General features: G+C 38.0%; 1 protein-coding gene across 15 annotated transcripts in view; it reads left to right on the top strand.

The window, feature by feature from the left end:
• Positions 1–23,692, top strand: part of CCDC148 (coiled-coil domain containing 148) — an 83,557-nt gene that overhangs the window by 43,541 nt on the left and 16,324 nt on the right. For all 15 annotated transcript variants that reach the window (XR_010884619.1, XR_010884620.1, XR_010884618.1 and 12 more), the window contains one exon: positions 17,361–17,501. Coding sequence is in view for 11 of the 15 variants with exons in the window: in XM_067299464.1 (XP_067155565.1) it covers positions 17,361–17,501 (141 nt within the window). In the remaining 4 variants the exon portion in view is untranslated. The remainder of the gene's footprint in view (positions 1–17,360; positions 17,502–23,692) is intronic.

Here is a 23,692-nt window from a genome sequence, read left to right as displayed (position 1 = left end):
GCTAAAGCAACATAATCAGAGTAAGCTTTCCACTGTAAAAAAACAACAAACAAATTAGAAACAAAAGGGATAAAGGAATAATGAGCAGACTAAATAATACATTATTTAATGCTGTTTTAAATGTATTAAGAGCAACTATGCCATCTGTGAGGCTCTAGGCCTTATGACTGACAAGAGGTGATACAATTAGAGTACAGCATCAGAAAAGTTAAATTCATGTTTATAGCAGTTTTTACTTGGGGAGAGGTTTTTAAAATTTTTCCTGCATGTTCCATCTCACACAAGATCAATGTGTGTCCTTAACAGAAATCAGAGCCTCTAAGGAGGAATTACAAAACAACTCAAGAAACTCAAGTGAAATAAATCATGAGGACCATATGGTAGTTATCTGAATGAAATAGTGCGAAGTGGATAATACTAGTGAGAATATATTATATATCCTTAAAGAGCAAATGTTCCTCATACATATCTTTAACCACCCCCCCACCAAAAAAAAAACAACAAAAAAACCCCAAGCAAAACAAAAACGTGGTGGGGTTACACCTCAGATGAATAACTGAGAATCATTCTTGTTTGGTATGCTTTTTATACTGTGTGTCTCTAACCAGTTTCATGGTTCTGTAGCTGATGCTGTGTTTTAGTAAAATTCCTCTTTCTAAACAACATAGAGAAGCAAATTGTTGCTCTATATCAAAGGGTAGTTTAGTAACAGGAAACAAATGAAGTGAGAGTGTGATCTTTTAAGAGGATTACTAGGGTGCTGCTTCACAGGCAGTGTTTAAAGGGTGGAAGTACTAGCTGTTCTGCAGTTGTAAATGCAATCAAGGTGTTTGCGTGTGTTCAAAACAGTATTTTTCTATTGAACGTATTTTAAAGTATATGTAATCCAGTTCTTTTCATCTTCATATGCAACACATTAGAAAGGACAGTCAAGGGAAGACCTACAAAATTAGATAAAAGGGCAGTTGAATTTTCTTTATATGATGCATAGTGGGCTCCTTCTTCCTTAGCATCAAGCAGTCTCCTTTCCTTCTGTTAAATCTTTGCTTTCTCTTTTTGCTTTCCAGCGTTAATCCCCACTTCAGTGCTAAATTCTCTTGCAACAGATTGTTTATTTTTGGAGAGCAGCTCCTGCATTCCTTATCCTGGCAGAAACTAAACAAATTAATTTCAAAAGGAGAACAGTTAGGTGGAATTAACTGGGATATTACAAATTATAAGAAGCATGTTGCAGATTACCTTTCTTCTCCCTTCCTATATAATGAGAAGAAAGGAGGTTTAAATTGAATAATATATCAGTAAGCTTAGAGAAGAGCTGAACCTCCTTATTCAGCATATAGTCAAATCACTGACTTGAATGATATGATAGCCATAAAATATCAAAAATTGAAATATTGCAACAATATTTGAAAAAAAGTCTAGATAGCTATCAAATCTAATGCTTTGGCTATAATTTGATCATTTTGCAGGGAAGAGTTTTTTTTAAATATACATTACCTAAATAGTGAGATATTTAAAAGGAGAATTTTCTTTTTCAGAAACATCGAATATTGGTCATTGAATTAGTTGGATCTATTTGATGTAAATAAGAAATACAAATTTTAATAATCTGTATTTTAAATACATATACTCATTCAGGAAGTATGTGGTGAACTTAAGAGTTGTAGGATGCTATAGTATTTCTCCAAAGTGGATGTGAGCAAATATCCAAGATTTTAAGCCTCACCGAAGATAAGCCAACTCTGACTCAAAGTATGTTTTTAATCTAGAGCTAGTAAACTTGGATTTACTAGTTTGAGGTCAGTGCAGCATTGAGGAGTTGCACAGCTTTTGGGTCGGATCAAGTGCACATGCAGTAGGCTTGAAGAATAGGCAGAGACTGTCTCTGCAAATTTTCCTTGCTTTTTTCTCCCTGCTTTCTTTTCCCCCTTTTTCCTATGGCTCATGTATTTTATCAGATGATCTGTTGTTATTTCTGCCTGTATCAACCTCTCTACTAAAGTCTTCTCACAATATAATTATGTGAACGTTTTGTCTGAGGACAAAGCAGGTTTAAGGGGGTCCCACCCCGCAGTGCTTGTTCTTACTGCCTGGTGCAGTTCCCTGCTCTACGTTAGGTTGATGCAACTGTGAGGCCACAATGGAAAGGAAGAAAATGTTCTTATAACTTCACCCTCTTTTGTTACACACACAACAAAAGTAATTGATAAAAAGTTTTATAAAGCATGTAGAAAGCACACATCCTCTATACTTTAAGCTACAAATGGAAAAGATAATTGTCCTTTTTGCTAATTAAAAAAGACATTAGCACAATACAAAAATAAATGACAAGGTAGTCATTCTGTTAAACAGATCTGTACATTGTGTTTCAGAGGGCTTTGAGAAATACTAATCTGAGAGAAACAGAAGTTCAGACACTATATATAACTTCCTGATTCATGAATTGTTTGCAATATAATATATAACTGCACACTTTCTGATCAGATAGTTGTTAGTTGCATACAATATATTTCAAGTTTGGTAACTATGTGAGGCAACATACAGGTAAGTGTAAGTGATCAACTTAATATAACTATATAACTACTGAGTTATCAGCTGAGCCCCAGTAGCAGACTCCCTGTGCTATGCCACTTGCATGGAAACTGTATTAGTTTACATCACCTTCATAGTTTGTTCAGGCTTTATAATCATATTAGAATTTATGCTGTGTGAGATAACATACAAATTTGAAAAACACTTTCATGATGCTTTGAGCTTAATAGATTTTATCTTTATCTGGGAAAGGCTAGGAGCAGTCACCCAGCAGCTTACTGCGGCTGACAAGGGATAGCTTGTTTACCTGCAACTCCGCTGCATGTGATTCTGTCCGTTCTGAGGAAGCTATCACCCTTGCATGCCTGATCTTAAATATTGGGCATAAACTGCAGGGTTTCAGTAGCAGGGGTGGCCTGCGTGGGAGGAGGCCATGGACTGCCCTGTGCTGGCTCTGGACGCATGCAAACAAAAACTTCAACCGATAGCACGGCACCTCAGCCCAGGCGTTTTTAAGAAGGTGCAGAGGTGATGTTGCTGGGGACACAGCTGGAGCTGTGCTCTTGGGAGGAGGCACCCTGCTGGAGAAGGTGCGTCTCTGAGGGGTCTGTGGCCTGCCGGTGATGCCCACTGGAGCAGGTACACTGCCAAAGGGGCTGTGCCCGGCGAGGACTGTGCTGGAGCAGACGAAAATCAGCAGAGGAGGAAAGCCAGTAAGAAGGAAGGAGTGGCAGAAAGAAACTGTCCGCACGTGGTCCCAACCTTCCGTGCTGCCCTTTGCCTCAACAAAGGAATTGGGATGGACTGAGTGTAATCCATGGCGAAAACGAGGGCAGCTGAGACTAGGAAGGGTGGAGGAGGGGTGTTTGAATTAAATTGAGTCAAGGGACAAGAAAGGAAAGCTGTTTCTCTAAGTATTTGTTTAATACTTGTTCTTTTTTTTTTTTTCTCAGTACTCGAATCAGTGTTTGAAAGTTCTGTTAATTGGTCACTGAATAGCAGGACTGATGAAGCCCTACCTCTGTCTTTTTATTCTCTTACCCAATCCCACTGCACGAACTTCAATTTCTTCTTTATTCCTGCCAATACCTGGTTCAGACAAGAGACGGTACGTCTGTGGCTAGTGGCTACTCTGTATTGATTGCTTGGCCAGTAAGTATGTGCTGATTATCGTGTCAGCCACTGCCAATCAAACTGAAAAAGTCTAGTTTGTTTGTTTGTGATTTGTTTAGCTCCCTGGGACACTGATTAGATCCTGCTCCTTTACCTGACTGCTGAATTTGACAAAGCTTGTAGGATCTTAATTATATTTGAGACCTACACATATCTGTCAAATTTAGTTGAAATTGTCCAAAGATCCCCAAAAGTACTTGGGGGTGGATGGTCAGACAAGCAGACAGATCACCCTAACCTTATTTTCTTAGGAGAATTACCTTCCTGCCAGAGCTAGGAAAGTGACACCTCAGGCAAGCAAGCAGAATAATTTGCATTAAAAATTTCCAAAAGTAGTAAAGGATCAAAAGAGCTGTTCATAAGACTGCAGAAGGAAATAGAAAAGATAGTTTATGAAAGGACAGCAAATTTAGGTAAATAGTTGTAAATAGAAATGTAGTTTAAGGTTATGCATGTGTGAATATTTAAGGCAGTCTACATAATATTTAAACACATTAATAAAACGTTGACATTCCCCAGTGATGAGCAAAAAAAACGTTCTGCATAATAGCGACTGACGAGAGAGGAAATACAAAGACAGGCTGTGAAAACTAACTTGATTGCACATTGTCTTGAGTAGAGATGCTGTGGCAATATTTTAGCTCCAGGGTGCTGGAACTGATCTTATATTGGATTGAAAGGTTTACAGCTACCAATCCTCGCCCTTGTGGCTAAGTTTCTTAACCAAAAAGTAATGCCTCCTTTTACGGGTTGGGTTTTAAAGAGGGTTATGCTCAAATGTTTTTTCCCCCCCCATATCTCTATTTCAGATTTAAATATTTTTATAACTGAATAAAATTTTGACAGTTCTATTAATGACCAAAGCAGTTATTTTTAACCATTTTCTGATTTTCAGATGGGTTTTATGGAACAAAGTTAATTCTAATGACAGTTGCCTTGCTTTTCTTCATTATTTCTTGTGGACAAACAAACTACTCAAAAGTACTGGACAAAATCTAGTAGGGATGTGAACTTTCAGTGTTAATTTCAGAAGATAACCTCATTCTGACTGTAATTAGAAAAAACAAACATACATATTATTTCTTAACTATCTCATTACCAAATGTTTTTGTTATAGGTAAACGCGACAAATTGACAACCACTGGGGCCGGGTTGCATAAATTCCAATTTATAAAATAATTGAGCAAGTCACAAGTAAGCAAAACAGCGCTGGGCGGCCGGGGGGGAGTCTCCTGCTCCACCAACGGCGCGCGCGATCGCCCCCTCACAGTCTCCTTATATGCGATTCCAGCCCCGGGTATATGTGGCACCTCCTGTAACTTCTGCGGTTGCGCCGGCTGTTGCTAGGGGGTCTTCTTCAGCCTTCTGGTGGTCGTGGGGATGAAGGCTGGAGTCTTCCTCTGCGTTGTGTGTGGTGACCCTCAGGTCATGCATATATTTTACAACTGTGTGACCTCGCCATTGCCATATTAGGCTATCTAAACTAACATCGCCGCCTCGCTGGCTCCACTTAATTATCTCAGGCGGGGTACATGCCCTCATTGCAGGATGTTGTGGTTTTAGCCCGCAATTAGCGCCTAGTTTCATCGTAAAATCACTTCCCGATTTGATGTAACAAACTAGCACCTATCACATTTTAATACAAGACTTTTCATAAATCTCATTAATCACAGTCAGAAGTACAATACTATTAGTTTGTACTATTTGTCTGATTTGTCCTATTAAGCCTTATAGAGTCTGGACATGTTTCCGGTTGCTATTTGAATGTCCAATGTCCCTTAAATTTCATACTTCCTGTGCCTGCCCAAGCCATCTCTAAAGAGCATATCCAGCCGTTACTTCCTGTGAGTGTTAGAGTCACTGCGCAGCTGCTGTGGAGGCTCATGCGTTTCTTTCTGGGAGAATGTTTCGCAATTCTATTCTGGAGATACAAATGTTTCACGACATCTATTCAGTTCCTTTTGCCTACTTCCTACCAGAAAGTCTCAGTGGTTTGAGTGGTGGATGTAGGGTTTGTAATAAGAAGAAATTGTGGGTGAATGCAAGTAAGTTTGAAAACACTTTTTTTTTTTTTTTTAAGAAATGCATTACTTTTGAGTAGTCGTTGAGTAGACATTTCTGTATGATTAATGACTTCATATCTTTTTTCCTAGTTTTGTAAGAGTGCTACTGTCCTGTTCCATTTGTAAAGTATTTGAGGCTAACGGATTTATTATCCCATTAACACAAGAGGATTTTATGTGCTTAACTTCTATTAACCTTAATAGAAATCATCTGTGTAAATCCTTGCTCTTCTACAGGAGGCTAGATTTTTAATTTTATATTTTCCTCTTCATTTCCTTCCTTTTCTTGCGAATATTTCCTTTTTTTCCTCCCTGAGAATGGAAGGGAGGCGCTCAGGCAAGAGACATACATCAGCAGGCACTACTTCTATCTATCTGGGGTATTCATGGCTAAGCTGTATTGCAAGTGAAGAGACTGCATTGCTAGTAATGGAAGTCACCTTTTTATGAATTTTCCATGTCAGTCTTCTAGTGATCTCAGTTTCACTTCACTCTTTGGCCAGTTCTACAGTAGATAAAAAGTAACAACCTTCTCTTGTGTTGGGAAATAAGAACTTTGCCAAATTCACTAAATCATCTTCATTGACTGGGTGATGTGTCCAGTAGGAACTGAACTGAGAAGAATATCCTTACTGAAGACCTCTTGTTGCAATCCTAGAATTCTTTTAGTCCATGACTCTTTATACCTTTTTAATCACCTCTTACATATGTTTTGCTTAATTCTCTTTTTCAGAACTCACTAGAAATGATAGCTCTAAAATGCACTTTTCTTTGTAAACAGAATTCCTATGGGCATCAGCTTGTTCTGAGGCTGCAGTTCTTTTCTTAAAAACTTGAAGGAAAATTTTCATGGTTGATTATAGATCCAAGCTGGCAATTAAGAGACGTTTTTCCCCCCCACCCCCACTCCTCCACCCCCTGGTGCATTGTAGCTGCTTTTTGGAAAAATGAAGAGGTATCCCAAACTTACCACAGATAGGATAACTCTCAATTGCATGCTCAGAAACAGGGTGGAAAAGCTGGGCAAAGATGTAATGGAGTTGGGAAGGAGGGTAAGAAAGGAGAGGAGCTAGTCCTAGGAGTAGGAGATCGTTTGCTTATTTGAACTACCGATATTTCTTGTTGTGCTTTTGGACTCTCTCTACTAGTCCTGAGCTTCCTCTTTCTTTTGTGCTTCATACAAATATTGTTTGCGGTAGCTGTAAGAAAACCTTAGTTTGACCCTTGACCTAGGGGACTCTTTAGCCTGAATAATTCTAAGGACAGGGAGTGGATGCCGATTCCCATGCAATTTGGAACTCCTCCTTTTCAGAGGTTATTTAGTGATTCTGAGCTACTTGGAATCTACATGGACAAGCTGTAAAGTTATTGAGCTTTTCTGTTTTCAAGTGTACTAAATTTGCATCTAACTTCAGAAGTTTAAGCTGAAGCTTAGTCGCACAATAGGAATTTTGTTGCTGCTTATACCAATTTTTGACCCAGGTGACATGCACAATATGGTACAATACTAAGCCCAGGCAGCCTGTGCCGTCTCGCTTGTGAGACGGGAAATGAGACTTCCTGGCTGTTTGACTTTGCTGGATTTCCCACCTGCTTTGCAGAGCTACTCCTGAGAACTGTAGGACAAGTGGATGTAGATACAGCCTGTAGATGCAGCCTATCCATTGTCTTATCTGTAGGATTATTTTTGTATTGCATTCCTTGAAATACTACTTGAATATCTAGTTGTCTTGTAATCACATTTCAGCATTTCTGACCTTGCAACACTGATTGCTGCTGCTATTGCTTTCAGTTGCACAGTGATTCCACAATAAAAGTGCTGATTCTTTCACTAGTGCTGAAATAATGCTGTCAAGTTCCTCATATTAACTTTGCAGTACTTATGTCACTATGCAGCATCTTCAACTGTGGACTTATTTTTCTTGAAGAAACCTTCTAAAATTTTTCCTAGGCATTCTTAGAATCAGTCTTAAATAGCTCAATAGAGAATTGCATACTGTAAGAAAAATAAGGAAAGGTGTGCAGAAATATTTCAGGAATTAGTAAAACTCAGACTTCTGAAAGTGCTACTGGAAGAGAGAGCTGGAAAGGGTCAGTGGGAATATCAGAGGATTTTGTTTTGTCCCTTTCAGTTACAACTTCCACTACTAACTTTATCACACAACCAGTAAGATTATTGGGAATTCTTGCTTAGAATTTGAATTCTGTCTGCTTAATCTATCTGTATAGCATCGTGTAGCATGCCAGAACACTGCCCTGGAGCTCTGTGCAGTCATTCTGTAACACTTTTCCTCCTGCCATTTTGTGTCCCTCTGGTTTGTAGTGCATTTCTGCCTCCGTTTCCAAGGGCTGATTTACTCCCTGGATGACTTTTACCGTACAGACCCTCTCTGCACCAGTCAGTTGTTCTGTGTTCCTGCTTGTCTACCTATGCAGTTTAGCTGCTAGGAGGAACTTGATGCCAACTCCCTTAGCATGACCCTAGGCAAATTCAAGATCTCTTATACTGTAAGCCAGTCTTGTTTAAAGAGAAGACTTTACATGGTGCAACTGTAGCATGCGTTAACTTAATGCACACTCGCTCAAAAATTGTTTTGTCATTAAAATAGATATTTATGTAGCATTAAGTACAAGGTAAAATGCATTATTACTATTCAGATGTTAGAGTGAAAAAACTAATTTATTGCCTTAATTAGTTTGTAGTTTATTTTACATTATTGTCATATGCAGTATTGAAATAATAAACTGAAAATAGATATGTACCCATTCTGTTCAGCACAGCAGTTTAATAATTCACTTGGCAAAAACTCCTCTCATAACACACAAACTGTGAAATGTGTTTGAAATGCCAATTGTAATTAAAAACTTTCAGAACTTTACATTGGCAGTGGTTGTACTGCTAAAATGTAAGCTTGTTTGTGAAACAGGCAGTAGGGGATCCAGCTTGCAGTGTATTTTTAATATTAGTTTAATATTAGTTTAACAACCAGGGTTTTTTAATATTTAAACAGAACATTTAATGTTGACACAATAAAGTCTACCCTTCTGATTTTGTACCGTCAGGAATGAAGGAATGCAATCAAGAACACATTAAGTTTTTTGCGCGTTCTGTGGTCCCAGACTGCCTTAGTGATTCAGAATTGTTGTTCAGAGGGTTGTTTGTTTGTTTTGTTCTTCAGATCCATACAATATTACTTCTGGAAGGAAAACCCGACAAAGATGGTGGGTTTTCTTGAAAAGCATAAATTGTAGGAACTATTGAAATTCAGTGTCAGGTCATTACTTCTGAACAGAAGAATGTTAGCGGTATGGAAATGCCTGCCACGGAGATGCCTCAACCCTTATGCTCCGTTTCATTGCCTGCTCCTTGTTGTTGTTGCTTGTGCTGCAGCGGTGCACAGAGGCTCTCAGACACGAGTGGGTTCCCACAGTGCCATGTCTTGTGTAAACACAGCCAAGCGCAGTTTGCAAGGTAAATACAGATGCAGGCTTGGCCTCAATAAGAGGCTATGCTCCACATCCTTTGTTTTCATGAGTTAAGGTAGTCTAGCTCCTAATTTTTCAGCCTGTGTCAATATGGATAGGGAACTGGTTTGGGAATGTTTTCAATCCGGCCCATATTTTCTTCTGTGAACTGTGCTCCCATGAAGTTCCCCTTCCTAGACAGTCTGGCCCACCAAATAAGTTGGGGTTATGGGACTAGAAAGACTGTCTAGCAGAGAGATGATTTTAATTGTCAAATGTGGTTTAAAAATTGAAACATTTTGATATTTGAATCAGTTGTTTATTTTCTAATTTTTTAACTTAGCTCAGCTCTGTTAAAAATATTTTATCCTAGACAGCTCTAAACCTTGATGTGGGGAAGTCATGGCATAATGCCAGCTTACTGAATCACATCTCATAAATATTTTGCAAACAGTGCTTTTCCGTGTTTGTTTGTTTTTTCCTTCTTTTTGTTGAAATAATGAATCACTTCTTAAAGGAGGTGACTCCTCTTTTCCCTTAATGAAAAGGGATGGACTGGATGAACATGGGAGGGAACTGGGATAAGGTAAACTAATTTCAGATGCTGCCTCCAGAAGAGACTAAATGGATATTGTGGGAAAGTATAATACAGTGAAACTTTCCTTACTGCTGTCCTATTACCTATGTTCTTGATCAGCAATGGGCTCATGCATTTTAAAAAAACCTAACTAGATAAGACTAAAAATGGAAAATAAATTCTACTCTCTGAGTAAACTGGCATCAAATCACTTTAGTAGTGATTTAGGGCAGTGTAGATAGCAGCACAAATATGCACTGAGTTATTGGCATGGGATAGTATATCAGCTTTGTCTGGGAAACTGTTGCATAATTAATGTTTTGTCAGTTGAATGAAGTTATTCATTTGATGCTTGGTTATGTTCATTTATTTGTATGAAACCTGTTGGAAATCTAGATTGTGCCCCAATATTGATTTCTGCCTTGGATCAAAAGGCATTAACAGAAGACCTATGTGAATGTAACTAAGGAAAGTGGTTATGACCTGTCATGAGATTAGTGTGTAACATAGTCCATGCAAACAATTTCTAACCAAAATGAAAAAATAAATAGATTTGACATGATTTTAGACTAGATTAGCATCCGCAGTCTGTGCTTACTGCTTTATTTTTATTTGCTTTTCTTTAATCAGTTGTCTTGCTGACAAACTCGGCCTATTCTATTCTCAATACCTGTTCCCATTCAGTAGTTCCACTGGAGTTTCACTTAACTGTAGCTTTTAATGAGACTGATTTAATGGAATCACAATACAAACTAATGGCTGAAATCAGACCACTGAAACAGTTGTCTGGTTAATAGATTAGTTAGATCTGGAGAAGTTTAGTAAAGCATCAAAAGGATTATCAGACCTGGAGGAAACTGAAGCTGCAACATGGTATGAGCCCACTTACAGATGTATACAACTCATTAGCAAAGAGAATTCGAAAGGCATGTGAAGCAGGATGTAGGAAAACATGAGCTTTAATAAGCAATTTTTTTGTTACGTAGTCTGAAGATTAATTTATGTGTTTGACTTTTATCAGTCATTTCAGCTTAGGAAATCCCAAATAATGATATTACAGAAATCTAAAGTTTCTTCAAATGCCTCAGCAGTTTGTTTTAGCTCCAACACAAAAGTAGACTTTTAGCAGATTTCATTCACTTTTTGTTTGTTGTTAGATATTAAAGCTTCATGAGGATGTTTTTGTTTCAGTCAGTTTCCAGGACTTCTCAGAAGTGACTTGGGAATGATATGTTCCTCCAAGTTCATTTTAAAAACATTTCTGTTTAAGCTTATTAGTGTAGCAAGTGAAGTAACTGAAACTATTTTAACCTTTTATTTTAGATTCTTATGCTGCTAAAATATCTGAACGGACTGCTCAGAACTGCTAAATAAAAATTGCCATTTAGACAAACACCTTGTATTACAAGTTTCACACTGTGAGGGAGTTTTTGTTCAGGTATTACAGCTAAGCTCCAGAAAATGGGGTCTTATGAAAATTGGTACCTTTCCTCCAAAAGTCTCTTACAGACAGTACAGTCATCTTATATAATTCATGTTCTATTTTCATTATTGTTCCATATTTCTATTTAGATAGATGGTTTAAAAATTGTAATTGGTTGTTTTCATTAAGAATGATACAAGGTCTTTTGGGCCATTCTTCTCCTGACTTCTGCTGACTTTTCCATTGGAACTGTACTGCTATTGATTTCTTTGCCCACCTACTGGTTTTCTTATTCTTGTATGGCTTAGAAATATCATAATCGGATTGTCATACTCTCTGCACGAGACAGACCCAAACCTGCTGGCCTCCTCTGTGGGATCTGTCTGATAAACATCTGTTACATAGTGTTTTTTGCTTAAGCCCTCACTTACCCATTTTCATTCTTGCCAAGCTGAGCAAATTGTAGTAGCCCCAAGTTGCTTAGATTCCATTTAGTGCTGAATTTGCTCTCGGTGTCACAACTGTAGGAAACTCTGAAATATCTGAATGCACTTTGCTTTTGACGAATGACTGTTCCTTACCTTCAATGGTTCTCTTCAGAACTTCAGCAATATTCTCTGAGGAAGATAAGTAAGATCATTCTCACCTGTTTCCTTTCCTTCCTTTTTGGTAATGCCCCTACACTGAACTACATGACAAGATTCTTTGCTTTGCATATTTCTCAAGAAAATGCACACTTGTTATGCCTAAAAAGCATAACTAAAAGCCTGATTCTTTTTCATGTGACTTACTTTACAGGGACTAGCATAAATCTTACAGCATTTACTTGTCTACTTCATGTTTTTAACTGATAAAGAAACTTACAGAAATATCATCTGAGATGTTAGGAGAGGAAGACTAGAATCCCAGAACTGAATTTGGGAACTGGTATGGGAGAGTAATGTGAGGACTGAATTATAAAGAAATGTGTTCCATACACAAGAATAATTCTTTAATGTTCAAGAAAAAACAGCGAGGAACAGAGAAGACATTCCCAAGTGAATATCCTGACACTGGAAGTGTCACTTCTGCTTTCCTGGTGATTTTCAAGTGGAACAGCTATAATGTCAGGGAATGAGAAGGCCCTGGTTCAAACTAATTTAGAAATGATGTTGCTCACTTTAATTTTCTGAAAAGCTGGGTATAGGTCCCTACCTCAAAGTGTTTTGTTGTTTCTGCAGCCCGGAATAATTTTAACTGTAGATGTGATTTCATATTCCTTTATACAGAGTAAAGCATCGAATGTGGATCTCCTATGTCCTACATAAGAGTGCTCAAGGTATTTGTGCCATGGCACTCTTATTAACCAAGTCATAAAAAATATATATATCTTTTGGAAACTATTTGGAAAATACAACTTAGTGATTAAAATACTTGGGATGACGAAAAGCATGGGAATATATTGGAGGAATATACTTAGCAAAAAATTTTGTCGAGTGTTTCTGTTAACAACCTTTTTTGAGGAACTTAAGGTAAATGATTTGCATGCAGGATATATTCAAGTGGGGGATCAATCATATTTAGGTTTTTTGTTTTTTTTAACGAAAAACTGAAATGGTTTAATGTGGATGCTTTAGAGCTATTTATATTACAGTACTTATGTTTAAGGGTTATTTATTGTAATATGTCATTTCTCATTAACAGAAAATTATTTAAAAAAAGAAAAGGTGTTCTGTATGTTCCATAAGTGCTCAGTCTGCTTCTCAGTTCTTATAGAAACTTAGCATACCTATAGCTCTGATAGGTTAAAGGATTTTTTTTTTAGGGTTATTTCAGCTAAATCATAATTCTTAACTTTGGAAATGGAGTTGAAGATGGAAAAAGTTGTATGTAGTATGGCAGAATAACAGTGCAAATGAGATTCACTTGGGTATGGTAGCAAGCTGTGGCATCACTAAGAGACTCACACTACAGGGAATGCTGGATTTCTGGACAAAAATCTTTAACAAGCACAGAAGCATTAGAAGAATTAATAGAGTCAGCACACAGAGATAGTGAGATGCAATAAATGAAACAATGAAGACAAAGTCCTTTAAAATCTTTTTATAGAAAACCAGATGAAAAATGACTGAAACAGTCATTCCTTAGAGGTAAAAATGGTACTCAGGTTTCTAAGTGCTGCTTAAAGGTGTTGGGTGAGTTCAGTGTTCTGGGAGACTGCAGAGATGTTGTTTAAGAGTTGCTGTTTTGGAATTTTTTTATTCAAAACAAGCCATAAAGGGAAAATAAATACAACACTGTATTTAACTTTGTAGAAGGAAAAAATATCCAATCAATTGGGAAATTGTTCAAGAAGTGTGGGAAATAGAAACACTTTCTATCATAATTTCACATGATGGAAGGAAAAATATGTCAATACCTGGATTGAACAACTACCAGTAAGGAGAAGAACGTCTGCAGTACCACTTCAGCAGTTCCACAATGCTCAGTGTGCTAGATAACAAGGTTGCTAGCTACTCAGCTGCCACGTTTTGTTTTAGCTTCTGTTAGATCGACAACACGTTTGATTTTGACTGAATAGTGGACCTAGCCGTAAGGTTATCCCAGAAACATTGACAAACAGCATTAGTTTGGAGAAAAGTGACCAAATGCTTGTGGTAGGAGGAAGCAAAGCAAGCGACTTTGTTTATCAGCTGAATTAATTGTAGGTGATTGTGTAGGTGTATCACCCTCTGCTGGGCAACAGGGCTGTGAACTTTATTAAAGCTCATTATCAAAATATTCTCAACATGCCAATGAACAATTTCTAATAACTATGCCTATAATTGCAGCAAAATATAAGGATATAAGTCAAGACAATGGACACCTAGAAGGTGATTTGAAATTAGAAGTAGACTTTCAAGTACTGTCTTTGAAACTGCTGAAATATGGAGTTCTAGTAACATTTGACAAATCCATTGCAAAAACTGGCAAGCCAGCCAAAAGGAGACATTGTTATCCTGTTGAAATTAGTGCATAACAGGTTAGCATATAACTAGTATTGACAACACTGGAGTAAATCGTGGATCATCGACTCAGAACAACATGCTCGAGAACTGAAAAGTCACTCTATGTTAACAGATATTGACAACATATTGTAATGTTTAACCGATATAGTGTGTCAGGAATACGTCAAGAGTAGATTTTGGCATATTGAGCTAAATGATTAATCTAGTCACCTGACAAATTTTGTTAAAATGTTTGGCAGGCGCTGTAAACTATAGGTGCACTGAAACACCACAGTCTCACCCCTATGATCTGTGGTGTTTCTGCACAGGCTTAACTAGCTGTTAGAGAAAGTCCCAGGTATCTACACCACAGCCGATGTCCTTCTCTCAGAGGAGTGAGGTGCCAAATATACAAGGCTGTTATACTAACCAGTGACAACTCTTGAACAGGTGTCAGGAACATTAGATTAATTTCACAGTTTGAAAGCTGTCAAAAGCTGAAATCTTTTTCACTGGAGTCTGTTGATCTCTACACAGTTCTGTTTGGAAACTAAGTGCAATTAAGGAAATGCTTGAGTCAGAGGATAAGAATGGAATCTGGTGCTTTTTTGGAGTTGAACTTCATCCTTACAGAGTCTCTGTAAATATATCTGTGAATCCTTGAAAGGGGTAACATGTAATGGTGCATCCTGGAAAGGATCAGAAATGCACCAACATTCTGTATTATCTTCATGTTTTTCATTTATATCATTGCTTCTATGATCGACAGTTCCAGGTAGTCCATCAAAGCATGAAACAGGATGGGCTATTCTGGACAGTAGATAGCTCAGTCAGTCACTAGATTGCAAGGATTAAGTCCTCCAGAATTTCCCTCCCCCAACACGCACTACCAAGTAGGTGATGGAAAGTGTGTGAATGGAATTTTACTTTTTAGAAGATACTGGGTTGTAGAAACAAGGGATTTAAAAACAGATGTCTGGATATACCTTGGATATAGAGCTGTATTGGGTAAAATCTGGGGGATATAATTGCTTGTCTGGCATTATGACAAGTTGTGAGGATACAAGGGATAGAGCAAAGCATAAGAAGAAAATAGTGGTCAACAAAAGATGATTCCAGAGCTCTATGAACTCATACCAAGATCCGGGCAGGAGAAAGTGAGATCTATTTATTTTTAATGACAGTAGTCTCATTGAGCTGCCTTTCAGAGTGAACTATGTGGTTAATGTGCAAGTAAGAAATGTGACTGGAAATCTCATGCAAGTTGTGGCATATATCCATTTAGACACTGAGTCATAATACCTTAGGTAGATTATGAATGAATCAGAATCTAACGGGAAAATGAATGCAGGATACATTTCCTTGCATACCCACCAAGACCAGACATAGTCTAATGTGGTGAGGGAGGGAGAGAAGCTGCGTTGCTGTGCTGCTGCACCTGCTTCACACAACCAGGAGCGTGGGCAACGCTAACGGGAAACCTTCCTTAACTTCCCTTGTCTCCTCCAGTGAATCTGTTTTAGAGCCTCAGAACGATGGGAAAGCAGCAGAATTATCAGTGCAGTTAACCAGGCGGTTAGTGGAGAATGCAAAAGAAGTGAGGGGTCCTAACCCAGCAGTAGTGAAGCAGCTGAGAGACTGCAAAGTAGCTTCCTATAGAGACCAACAGGATCAAGCTGTTTCTTTTAAAAGGTAGTTTGTTTCAGTTTGGCAGAGAATTGGTGGCAACACATTACAGCAAAAGTGCCAAAGACAAATGGTCATAACAGAGGTGAGCAATAAAGCTAACAGCCCGAATTGCAGGGGTGTACAAGTATTCACATAAGCAACAACAGATGCAGAGCAGTAGCAGAGAGGGAACTGAGTGTGGCATAGATTAGTTACAGTACCTGAACTGAAGTAGAAAAGTCAGAAGAAAATAGGTATTAGGCAATCTAGGTGACCTGGGCATGACACCAAACAGCATGAAACCAGAACGAAAGCAGGTTTTCAAGCAAACAAGTATTTTGAATCTCAAATTTTCTTATGGAAGAGGTTTTAAGTAAATTGAGTCAATTATGGTCTCCAGGCACTTTTCAATGTTATGATTCTGTTGAGAGTTCAATAACCAGCAAGACAGAGCAGCATATGAAGTTGCTGTCTGTGATAGGTATAGGTGAGAGCAGGTTGCCTTGGGGAGTTCATCTGCCTGTAGCTAGTCAGCTGGGCAAAGGGACAGAAGAGGTGTGGGGCCAGAGATGAAGATGATGGTTGATCTTTGGATATTTTTGCTTCCTTAGTTTCAAAGTTGACTTGTCAGCTTGCTCCCCAGTTTTCTTCCTCTAGACTGCTACTTCACACCCCCAGAAATAGTACTTGAGCAGCGCCTGAATTCTTTTCTTCATCACTTTTTTTTTTTGATTTGCTGTTTTCCTGCTCTAGTTTTCACTTTCTCCCACTTGACCCACACTCCAAAGTACTTACACTGGAACGCGTGGGTAGTGCATGTTTTCTTGCAGTTGAGGCAGCTATGGGTGATTACAGAGCCTCAGATGGTAATTTGTAGCTTCTCAAACTGCAGCAGCTTGATCTTCTTGATTGCATGTCCATACCTTAAGTTAGGGATTGGCAATGACACGATCAGCAGCATGTTGCTTCTCTGAAAAAGTGTCTCTCTGCACCCATCAAGTTTATTGAAGCAGTTTCTAACTGCTTGTAACATCTAATTTGGGAAATAAAAATGCAGGATGCCATACTAACCTAGAAAGCTGTCAAATCCACCCACAGTGGCAGAGGAGCCTAGGTCTCTCTCTCTCTTTTTTTTTTTTTTTTTTTTTTAAGACAGGATCATTAAGAAATTGATATATCATTGAAAGGGTAAGTGCTGAAGAGGAATTTAAGATCTGATGTTACCTAACCGCTTTTGAGAATTTTATTTAAAATCTTTAACTTTTCACATTTGATGTTATTGCATCATATACCAGCCAATTATGAATTGCATATTAATATATGCCAAAATGGTGCTTCTATATGATTGCATATTGCTGATAAAATTATAAATCTTAACTTAGAAATAGATTATGTGGGTTTCCTTAACATTTTCAGCTTTGCAGGATCACAATATTGCACAAATTCTGTTGCAAAACTGTCTAAACATAAAGTCTTTCAACCATTTATTTCAGGTTCTACAGTGGAGAGTGCAACAGGAGGAGGCTGCTAAACTAGAAGCTGCTATAGCTACCAGAAGAAAACAAAAGAAAGATGAAAAAGAAAGGGTACAGAAAGAACAGGAGATGATTCGTAGAGCACAGGAGAAAGAAAAAGTATGAGAAATGTATTTTTGGATGTGTTAATGTGTACAATTGCCTTTAAAATCTTTAACTGATCTCGCTACCTTATATTCTTGTAAACAGTCTTTAGTATTAGTATAGAGATTAGAAAATGGTTAGTTGAGTCTTGCCACTGTCTGATTTAGCTTTAAAGCTGAGTGCTCTTGCACATCGGTTCTGTTACTTTGTTATGTTCCCAGAAAAATGAGGTACACAAAGATGTAATGTTTGTGACTATCTCAACAGCACAAAAAATCAGTGCAGAGGCTCTGCTGGATTTCTAACTCTTACAGATTTCTGCTTTTTCAGTAATGTGGCAAAGACTACTGAAGGCTTCCAGTGCTGCAGTTAAGTGTGCTGCAATGCAGCAAATCAGCCTTACAGTATATTGTCTGCAAGATAGCACGCTGCACTTTGCAGCACAAGGACCTTAAGAGGGGACCTGAAACGTAATGATAATATTAACCGTTTCAGGATATCAGAGATCTGTGTTACATCATTCTGAGTGCTTGTTTGATGACTACTTAGGAAATGGCTTTGATTCATAAGCCAGAACTTCATCTTAACAGAAAATCGGAAATTCACCACAGTACTTTTAGAAAATCAATGCTTTTAGAAAATCAGTTCTGTGTCACATATTTGCTGTATTTCTATGACCTTTTTTATTTTAACAATATGGCACAAATCCAGGAATTTTTAATATTCAGGTTAGAGGTTTTGTTACTTTTTTTCACTGAAATCTGGCTTGCTTAGAGTCCAACTCATCTGTAGAATATTTGTTAAGAATGCATAATTATTTCAAGAAAAAATAAGTAGGAGTAGAAGATGAATTCTTATCAGTTTATCTTTCAAATGCTGATGAGTAAACAATCTCTTTTATGTTCATGAGACTACGCATGTTAAAGTGTTTGCCAGAATAGTCACTAAAAATTGTGTTCTTATAACATGCCTGTTAGAAGCAGTGTTAAGTAAATAAGGTTAAACTGTTCCAAATAGAGTATTTTCATAATACATAGTGAAAGCTTTAGTGATGTCAGTATGTCTCACACTACAGAAGGCCTTTATAAAGAAGAAGAAAAGCTCGGTCTTAGTTTATGTTGTCATGTTTTCTCTTCAGCCTTTGTCGTCTTATCTTTATTTACCTGTCATGTCCCTTTCTAACATATCTTAGTGGGAGCAAACAAATACTGACAGGAGCACAATGTGGGCAATTAGACTTCCTAGAAGCTGAGGGATTCTCAATTCAGTAGAGGTATCTATTGCAGTAATAGTCTTTGCAGAAAAAAATTTGAAACTATCCATATTTGCTTAAGTTGTTACTAAAACATTTTAATTCACAACAATTACTGAAAGCAGAAAAGAAATTATAGCAGAGCAAAATAAATGACTTGTGTAATATACCTCCTTGGAATACTTTGCAGGCTGGTAAAATTGATTCCCGTAGCAGAAGAATGGAAATAAAATCCTACATTACTTGGAATTTCCATATCGATTTTTATAGTGTTCAAATATCCTTTCGTTGCTTTGTCCAAAGAAACATGTCTTTTTGTCATGTCAAACATGTCGAGGGCAGAAGCCCTTGCTGCATATTGTATTCCAGATGGTAATTTTGCATAACCATTAGAATTTAGTTAGATCAACAATTCTGCAACGAAGTGCGAGATTGAAAGTAAAGATGCTGAAGACTTTTTGTCTCCAGATAGAAGCTGTTGTCTGCTCGTTATTTCTCATTGCTGCAAGTCTCCAGAGCCAACATTTGAAAAGCAGCCTAATTCCAAATTGATTTTATTTGATTTGTGAGCTTGTTGTTCTTGGTTGTGACTACATTCACATACTGGATGTATCCAGTTTTCTCCTTTACCTGAAGACTTTACTCATTTCCAGTGGTCACCTGGTTTTATTCCTCCTCTGCAGTTTATCTTAAATATCAAATATAGGTTCTTTGCAGAACACAGTCCTTCTTTCAAAATACTCTAAATGACAATTAGTTGTAATTTTGCTGTGTAAAAAACTCAGTTTAGAGAGATGTTATTCTTTCCTTCAAGATATGCAGAATACTATTGCTTTCCATAGGAATCAGAAAAATTCAGAGTGGAGTGGGCCTCATGAGGTCTGTAGTCCAACATCCTGCTCACAGCAGGTTCAGCTATGAGGTCAGACCAAGTAATTCAAGGCTTTATACTTTTAATTTGTTTTATTTATCCTTTAGTTTATTTTAGTTTATTTTCTGATATTTGTTTTTGGATGATGTGTCGTTATTGCTCTTAGATGCTGGATTTAAGGTTATAAAGTAAGCTGAAGGCCCAAGTTACTACAAAACTTGTCAGTGCACCATGTGCATTCGTGTAAGAGTTTTCAGAGTGTGATGTGATGCAATTTTGTCTGGTATTTGATTGATTAGGTAAGTTGTCTCAGCTGGAGAGTTTGATTGTGAGCTTTTGTCATTTCTTCACCATCACTGGAAATACAGGTGCAGAGAGAGGTGCAGCCCATGTTTAATGATGGTTTGTTTCTTAGGTTATGAAAAGCTTTTGTGCTGCCTTTTTCTTTCATTACAGTTTGCTCTGCTAATTTGTCTTTACTTATGCTGTGTATATAGTGGCAGGTGGCTATAAAGCCAGGAGGGAGGGAAGCAGCTTGGTGAGGCTGTGCTGACCCAGCCACCAGCAGTGTTCGTTTCATGTGCAAATATTTTGGTTTTGCAAACTTCCCGCCTCTTCTATGACCTATATATAATGGCTGTATAGAACAGTCCTCTGCCTACGCGCAGGTAGAATAGCAGCCGTCTGAGGTCGCTAGTCATATATTGCATTTATACATTATTATTATACATTAGATCTTAGATCCTTAAAAAGGGCTACTAACTTTATACTGTGTCTGTTTTTCTGGTGAATGTTCTGTGGCAGCAAAAAAAAATAAAATCTGAGATTGATGTAAAATAAATGTCCCCTCTCTACCTAGGTTATAGCATGGGCAGGTTGTATCAAATAGTTCCAAACATTAGTATGGGTAAAATGACATTGAATCTTAAAAACAATTGCTACGTATACTCTATTAGATGACATGACCTCTGATGTTTTCCTGTTGAATTTCAGAAATAACCTATGGCCCCTAATTAGATTTTATGAGAAATAAAGTATGGAATAGAGAAAAGAGAATAATTGGAAAAGAGAGAATTTTATTTCATAAACATAAGTATTCCACTTACTTTGAATGCCATTATTAAACATTAACATGGTTATAGTTGTTGTTTTCATGCTCTTCATATGTAAAAAATGGCCTAAATAAAATGATGATTGGCTTTTAAATTGGGAATTCTGAAATATAAATGCTGCTTGACAGACCTGTTTTATCCTGAATCACGACAGTTAAAAGTTTGCTTGTACAAAGTAGATCATTTAAAGAGGCTGGTATTCTGGCTGCCGTTTCAGCTGAAGTCAAGAAATGCTGGAGGCATAATACGGAGGTGTGTTGGGGCTTTCCATAGGCAAAAAGGATACAAGAAATGGCTCGAGCGTTGTGTTGCCAGTAAGCATAATTGTTACCTTTTGTAGACTGAGGTACAGTATTATGATCATATCTAATCACCTTAATAGGTTGAATTGTTTTATATTGTTAAGACAGTAAAAACAAGTGTAGCACCTTGAATGCATTCCTCTGTCCTTACATCTACATGCATACAGAGGTTTCCATCTACCTTTCTTGAAACTTAGTTGTGGAAATTAGGTAAATTAAAGGGTTTTTTTCTAACATATAATTTGTTTATTAGTGTTTCTTTGCAAAAGTCTTACTCTTGATTTTATATATCTTCACCTCTTCTTTTACATTTGTTTTTTATTTTGTATTAATGATTATCTTTTGCATATATTTCGTACCACTGTAGCATGTGGATTTGCCATATCCTGTGTTGCACTGTTCTTTAAATTCATTTTATTGCATGATTATATATAAGTACAATTCATGTAACCTGTTACTTGTCAAAGCCTAACTCTCTGGGGCAGATTTCTTAAACTCTTGTTATTTCCTACGAATGCGCAGGGGTTAACCTGCTGGAAGATCCCACATGGACCTCGCAAAGAGGATCTTCAGGCCAACTCATAGAAATCAAGCAGGAAATAGCTATTCTTCCCACCACCCTGCCAGGGTGTATCTCTTCCTGGCCGCACGCAGGCTCAGATCTAGCCAGTGCCTGACTCAAAGCCAAGTTCTGTTGTAAGGGTCACCTTCATTTCCCTGAAAAGCAGCCTATTTCTCTGTCTGCTGTCAGTTTGCCTGTCATTAGCAGGATACTGCAGCAGAGTCGACCTGTATAAGATTTGCAGCTTGAGCTTGTTTGCTTTAAAGGAATGCATTTTTTTGTAGTAAGATAACTGATACTCATTAGCTATAAAATGCTGTGTGAAATTCTACTAGAAACAAGAATCTGTCTTGTTGGATGAAGTAGACTGGATAAAGTCAGCCATAAGTGGACTTAGCTCTGACTTTGCCTAGGTGTCCTGCAAGGAAAGAAGCTTTTTCCCCATTATCTTTTTGTACCACAAAAATTATTGCTCTTTACCTACCTTACCGTAAAAAACAAAGCAATCAGCCTCTTTCTTCTCTTTCTTTTGGCTATAAAGAGTTTGTCTCCAACTTCAGTGATAAATATAGCAGTCTCATGACAATCTTCATAAAGACTCTTTTCATGGTGTAGCTTTGTGATATAGCTGAACCGATCGAAGGATTATCTTAGATTAATACTACAAAAAGTAAATAGTTTTCACCTAGGCATATGACCAAGTTAGTGCCGACACTGAGTTCTGCGCTAGGAGCTGAGGTGTGTGTGCAGCCCTTCCTGCCTGCCGTGCAGGTGGCGAGAGCGGCCGCCCAGCCCATGTTCCCTCTCCTGGCAGTGGCCATAATTGTGCGGCAAACATTTGTAATTCTTCCTCTGTCTCTCCCTGGTTACTTTCCTAGTCTCCAACTATATCTCCTGATGCTGATGTGGCTTGTTTATTTAGTAAGCCCTCCTCAATAGCTCTCTCTTCAAGTAGTTGTCCGGTCTTTCCTCAAACACATATGAAGCTCCTGTATCCATTCACACGGTGTTCAGCCCATTGCATGAAGAACTGTCTCGTCTTGTTTGTTCTGAGTCTGGCTCTTAGCAGCTTAATTTGAAGCCTCCTGGTTCTCATACTGGAAGAGAGAGAATCGATCCCTATCCAGCCTCTTCGTGCTCTTTATGAATTTGTAGGCTTCTTATCATATACCCCACAAATTATCTCTTTTTCATCTGGAAAGACCCATCCTATTCCATCATTCCCTATATGAAAACTAGTATGAACAGAATGAACCTTTGGTCATTCTCTTTTCTTTTTCCATATGAAAAGGTTCTTTTTTGAGAGGAAGGGATCAGAACCGCACATGCTGCTGTAATTATGTTCTCTGTTTTGTTTTCTATTTCTTTTGTAATAAATCCTGACACCCGACGCATTTGATTTGCTGTTTGATTGCTGCCATGTCCTGAGCCGATGTGTCACAGGAAGGGGTGTATAACGAGGAATGAGGATGGAGATGCCATCTCAGTCCATGGCACTGGAATTGCAGTTGCAATAGTTTGTTCAGCTGTGCCATTGATGGCTTTCTGTGGTTTCTGCTCCATAAAGGATGTTTTCTTAGCCTTTGTGAAAGTTGCTTCTAGCAGTCATCAGCTTTAACACCACCTACAATTACTTGTATCTGAAAGCTTTGCTTGACGTCAGCCATCATCACTCCTTTGCCTGTAACATCATTAGGAAATTTTGCTGCGTTGTTGTTGGATTATAGAAAGTGATTTATGGGAAGACATACCTACCTTTCGCTCTCTAAGCAGCACAGCTTTTTCTCTTCCCCTACCAGGTGTCTAAAGTGAGAAAGCCTTATTTCTGTGAAGATGATGAACAACGTCTTTTTGTAAATGTAGCTGAAAAGAAAGGGCCAGCGTGTCTATCCTACAGCCAGTGCTGACACTGTAATCATAGTATAAGTACAGTACATTATACCTACTTTTATGCTCATTAGGAGCAGTACTGCTAACAATCCAGCCGTGGCAGTTGGGACTCAGTGAAAATCGCTAGTATTGTTTTCTCAGAAGCGAAGTTAATACCTTCCCATTTTGGGGCTGTCTTATTGACTGGAAAGGTTGCTTATCATGCTTCGTGGACCAG

Source organism: Apteryx mantelli, chromosome 6 (genome assembly GCF_036417845.1).
Source record: "Apteryx mantelli isolate bAptMan1 chromosome 6, bAptMan1.hap1, whole genome shotgun sequence".
NCBI classification, from domain to species: Eukaryota; Metazoa; Chordata; class Aves; order Apterygiformes; family Apterygidae; genus Apteryx; species Apteryx mantelli.
Note: the sequence above shows the minus strand (reverse complement) of the source record. Positions and strands in the feature narration are given on the sequence as shown.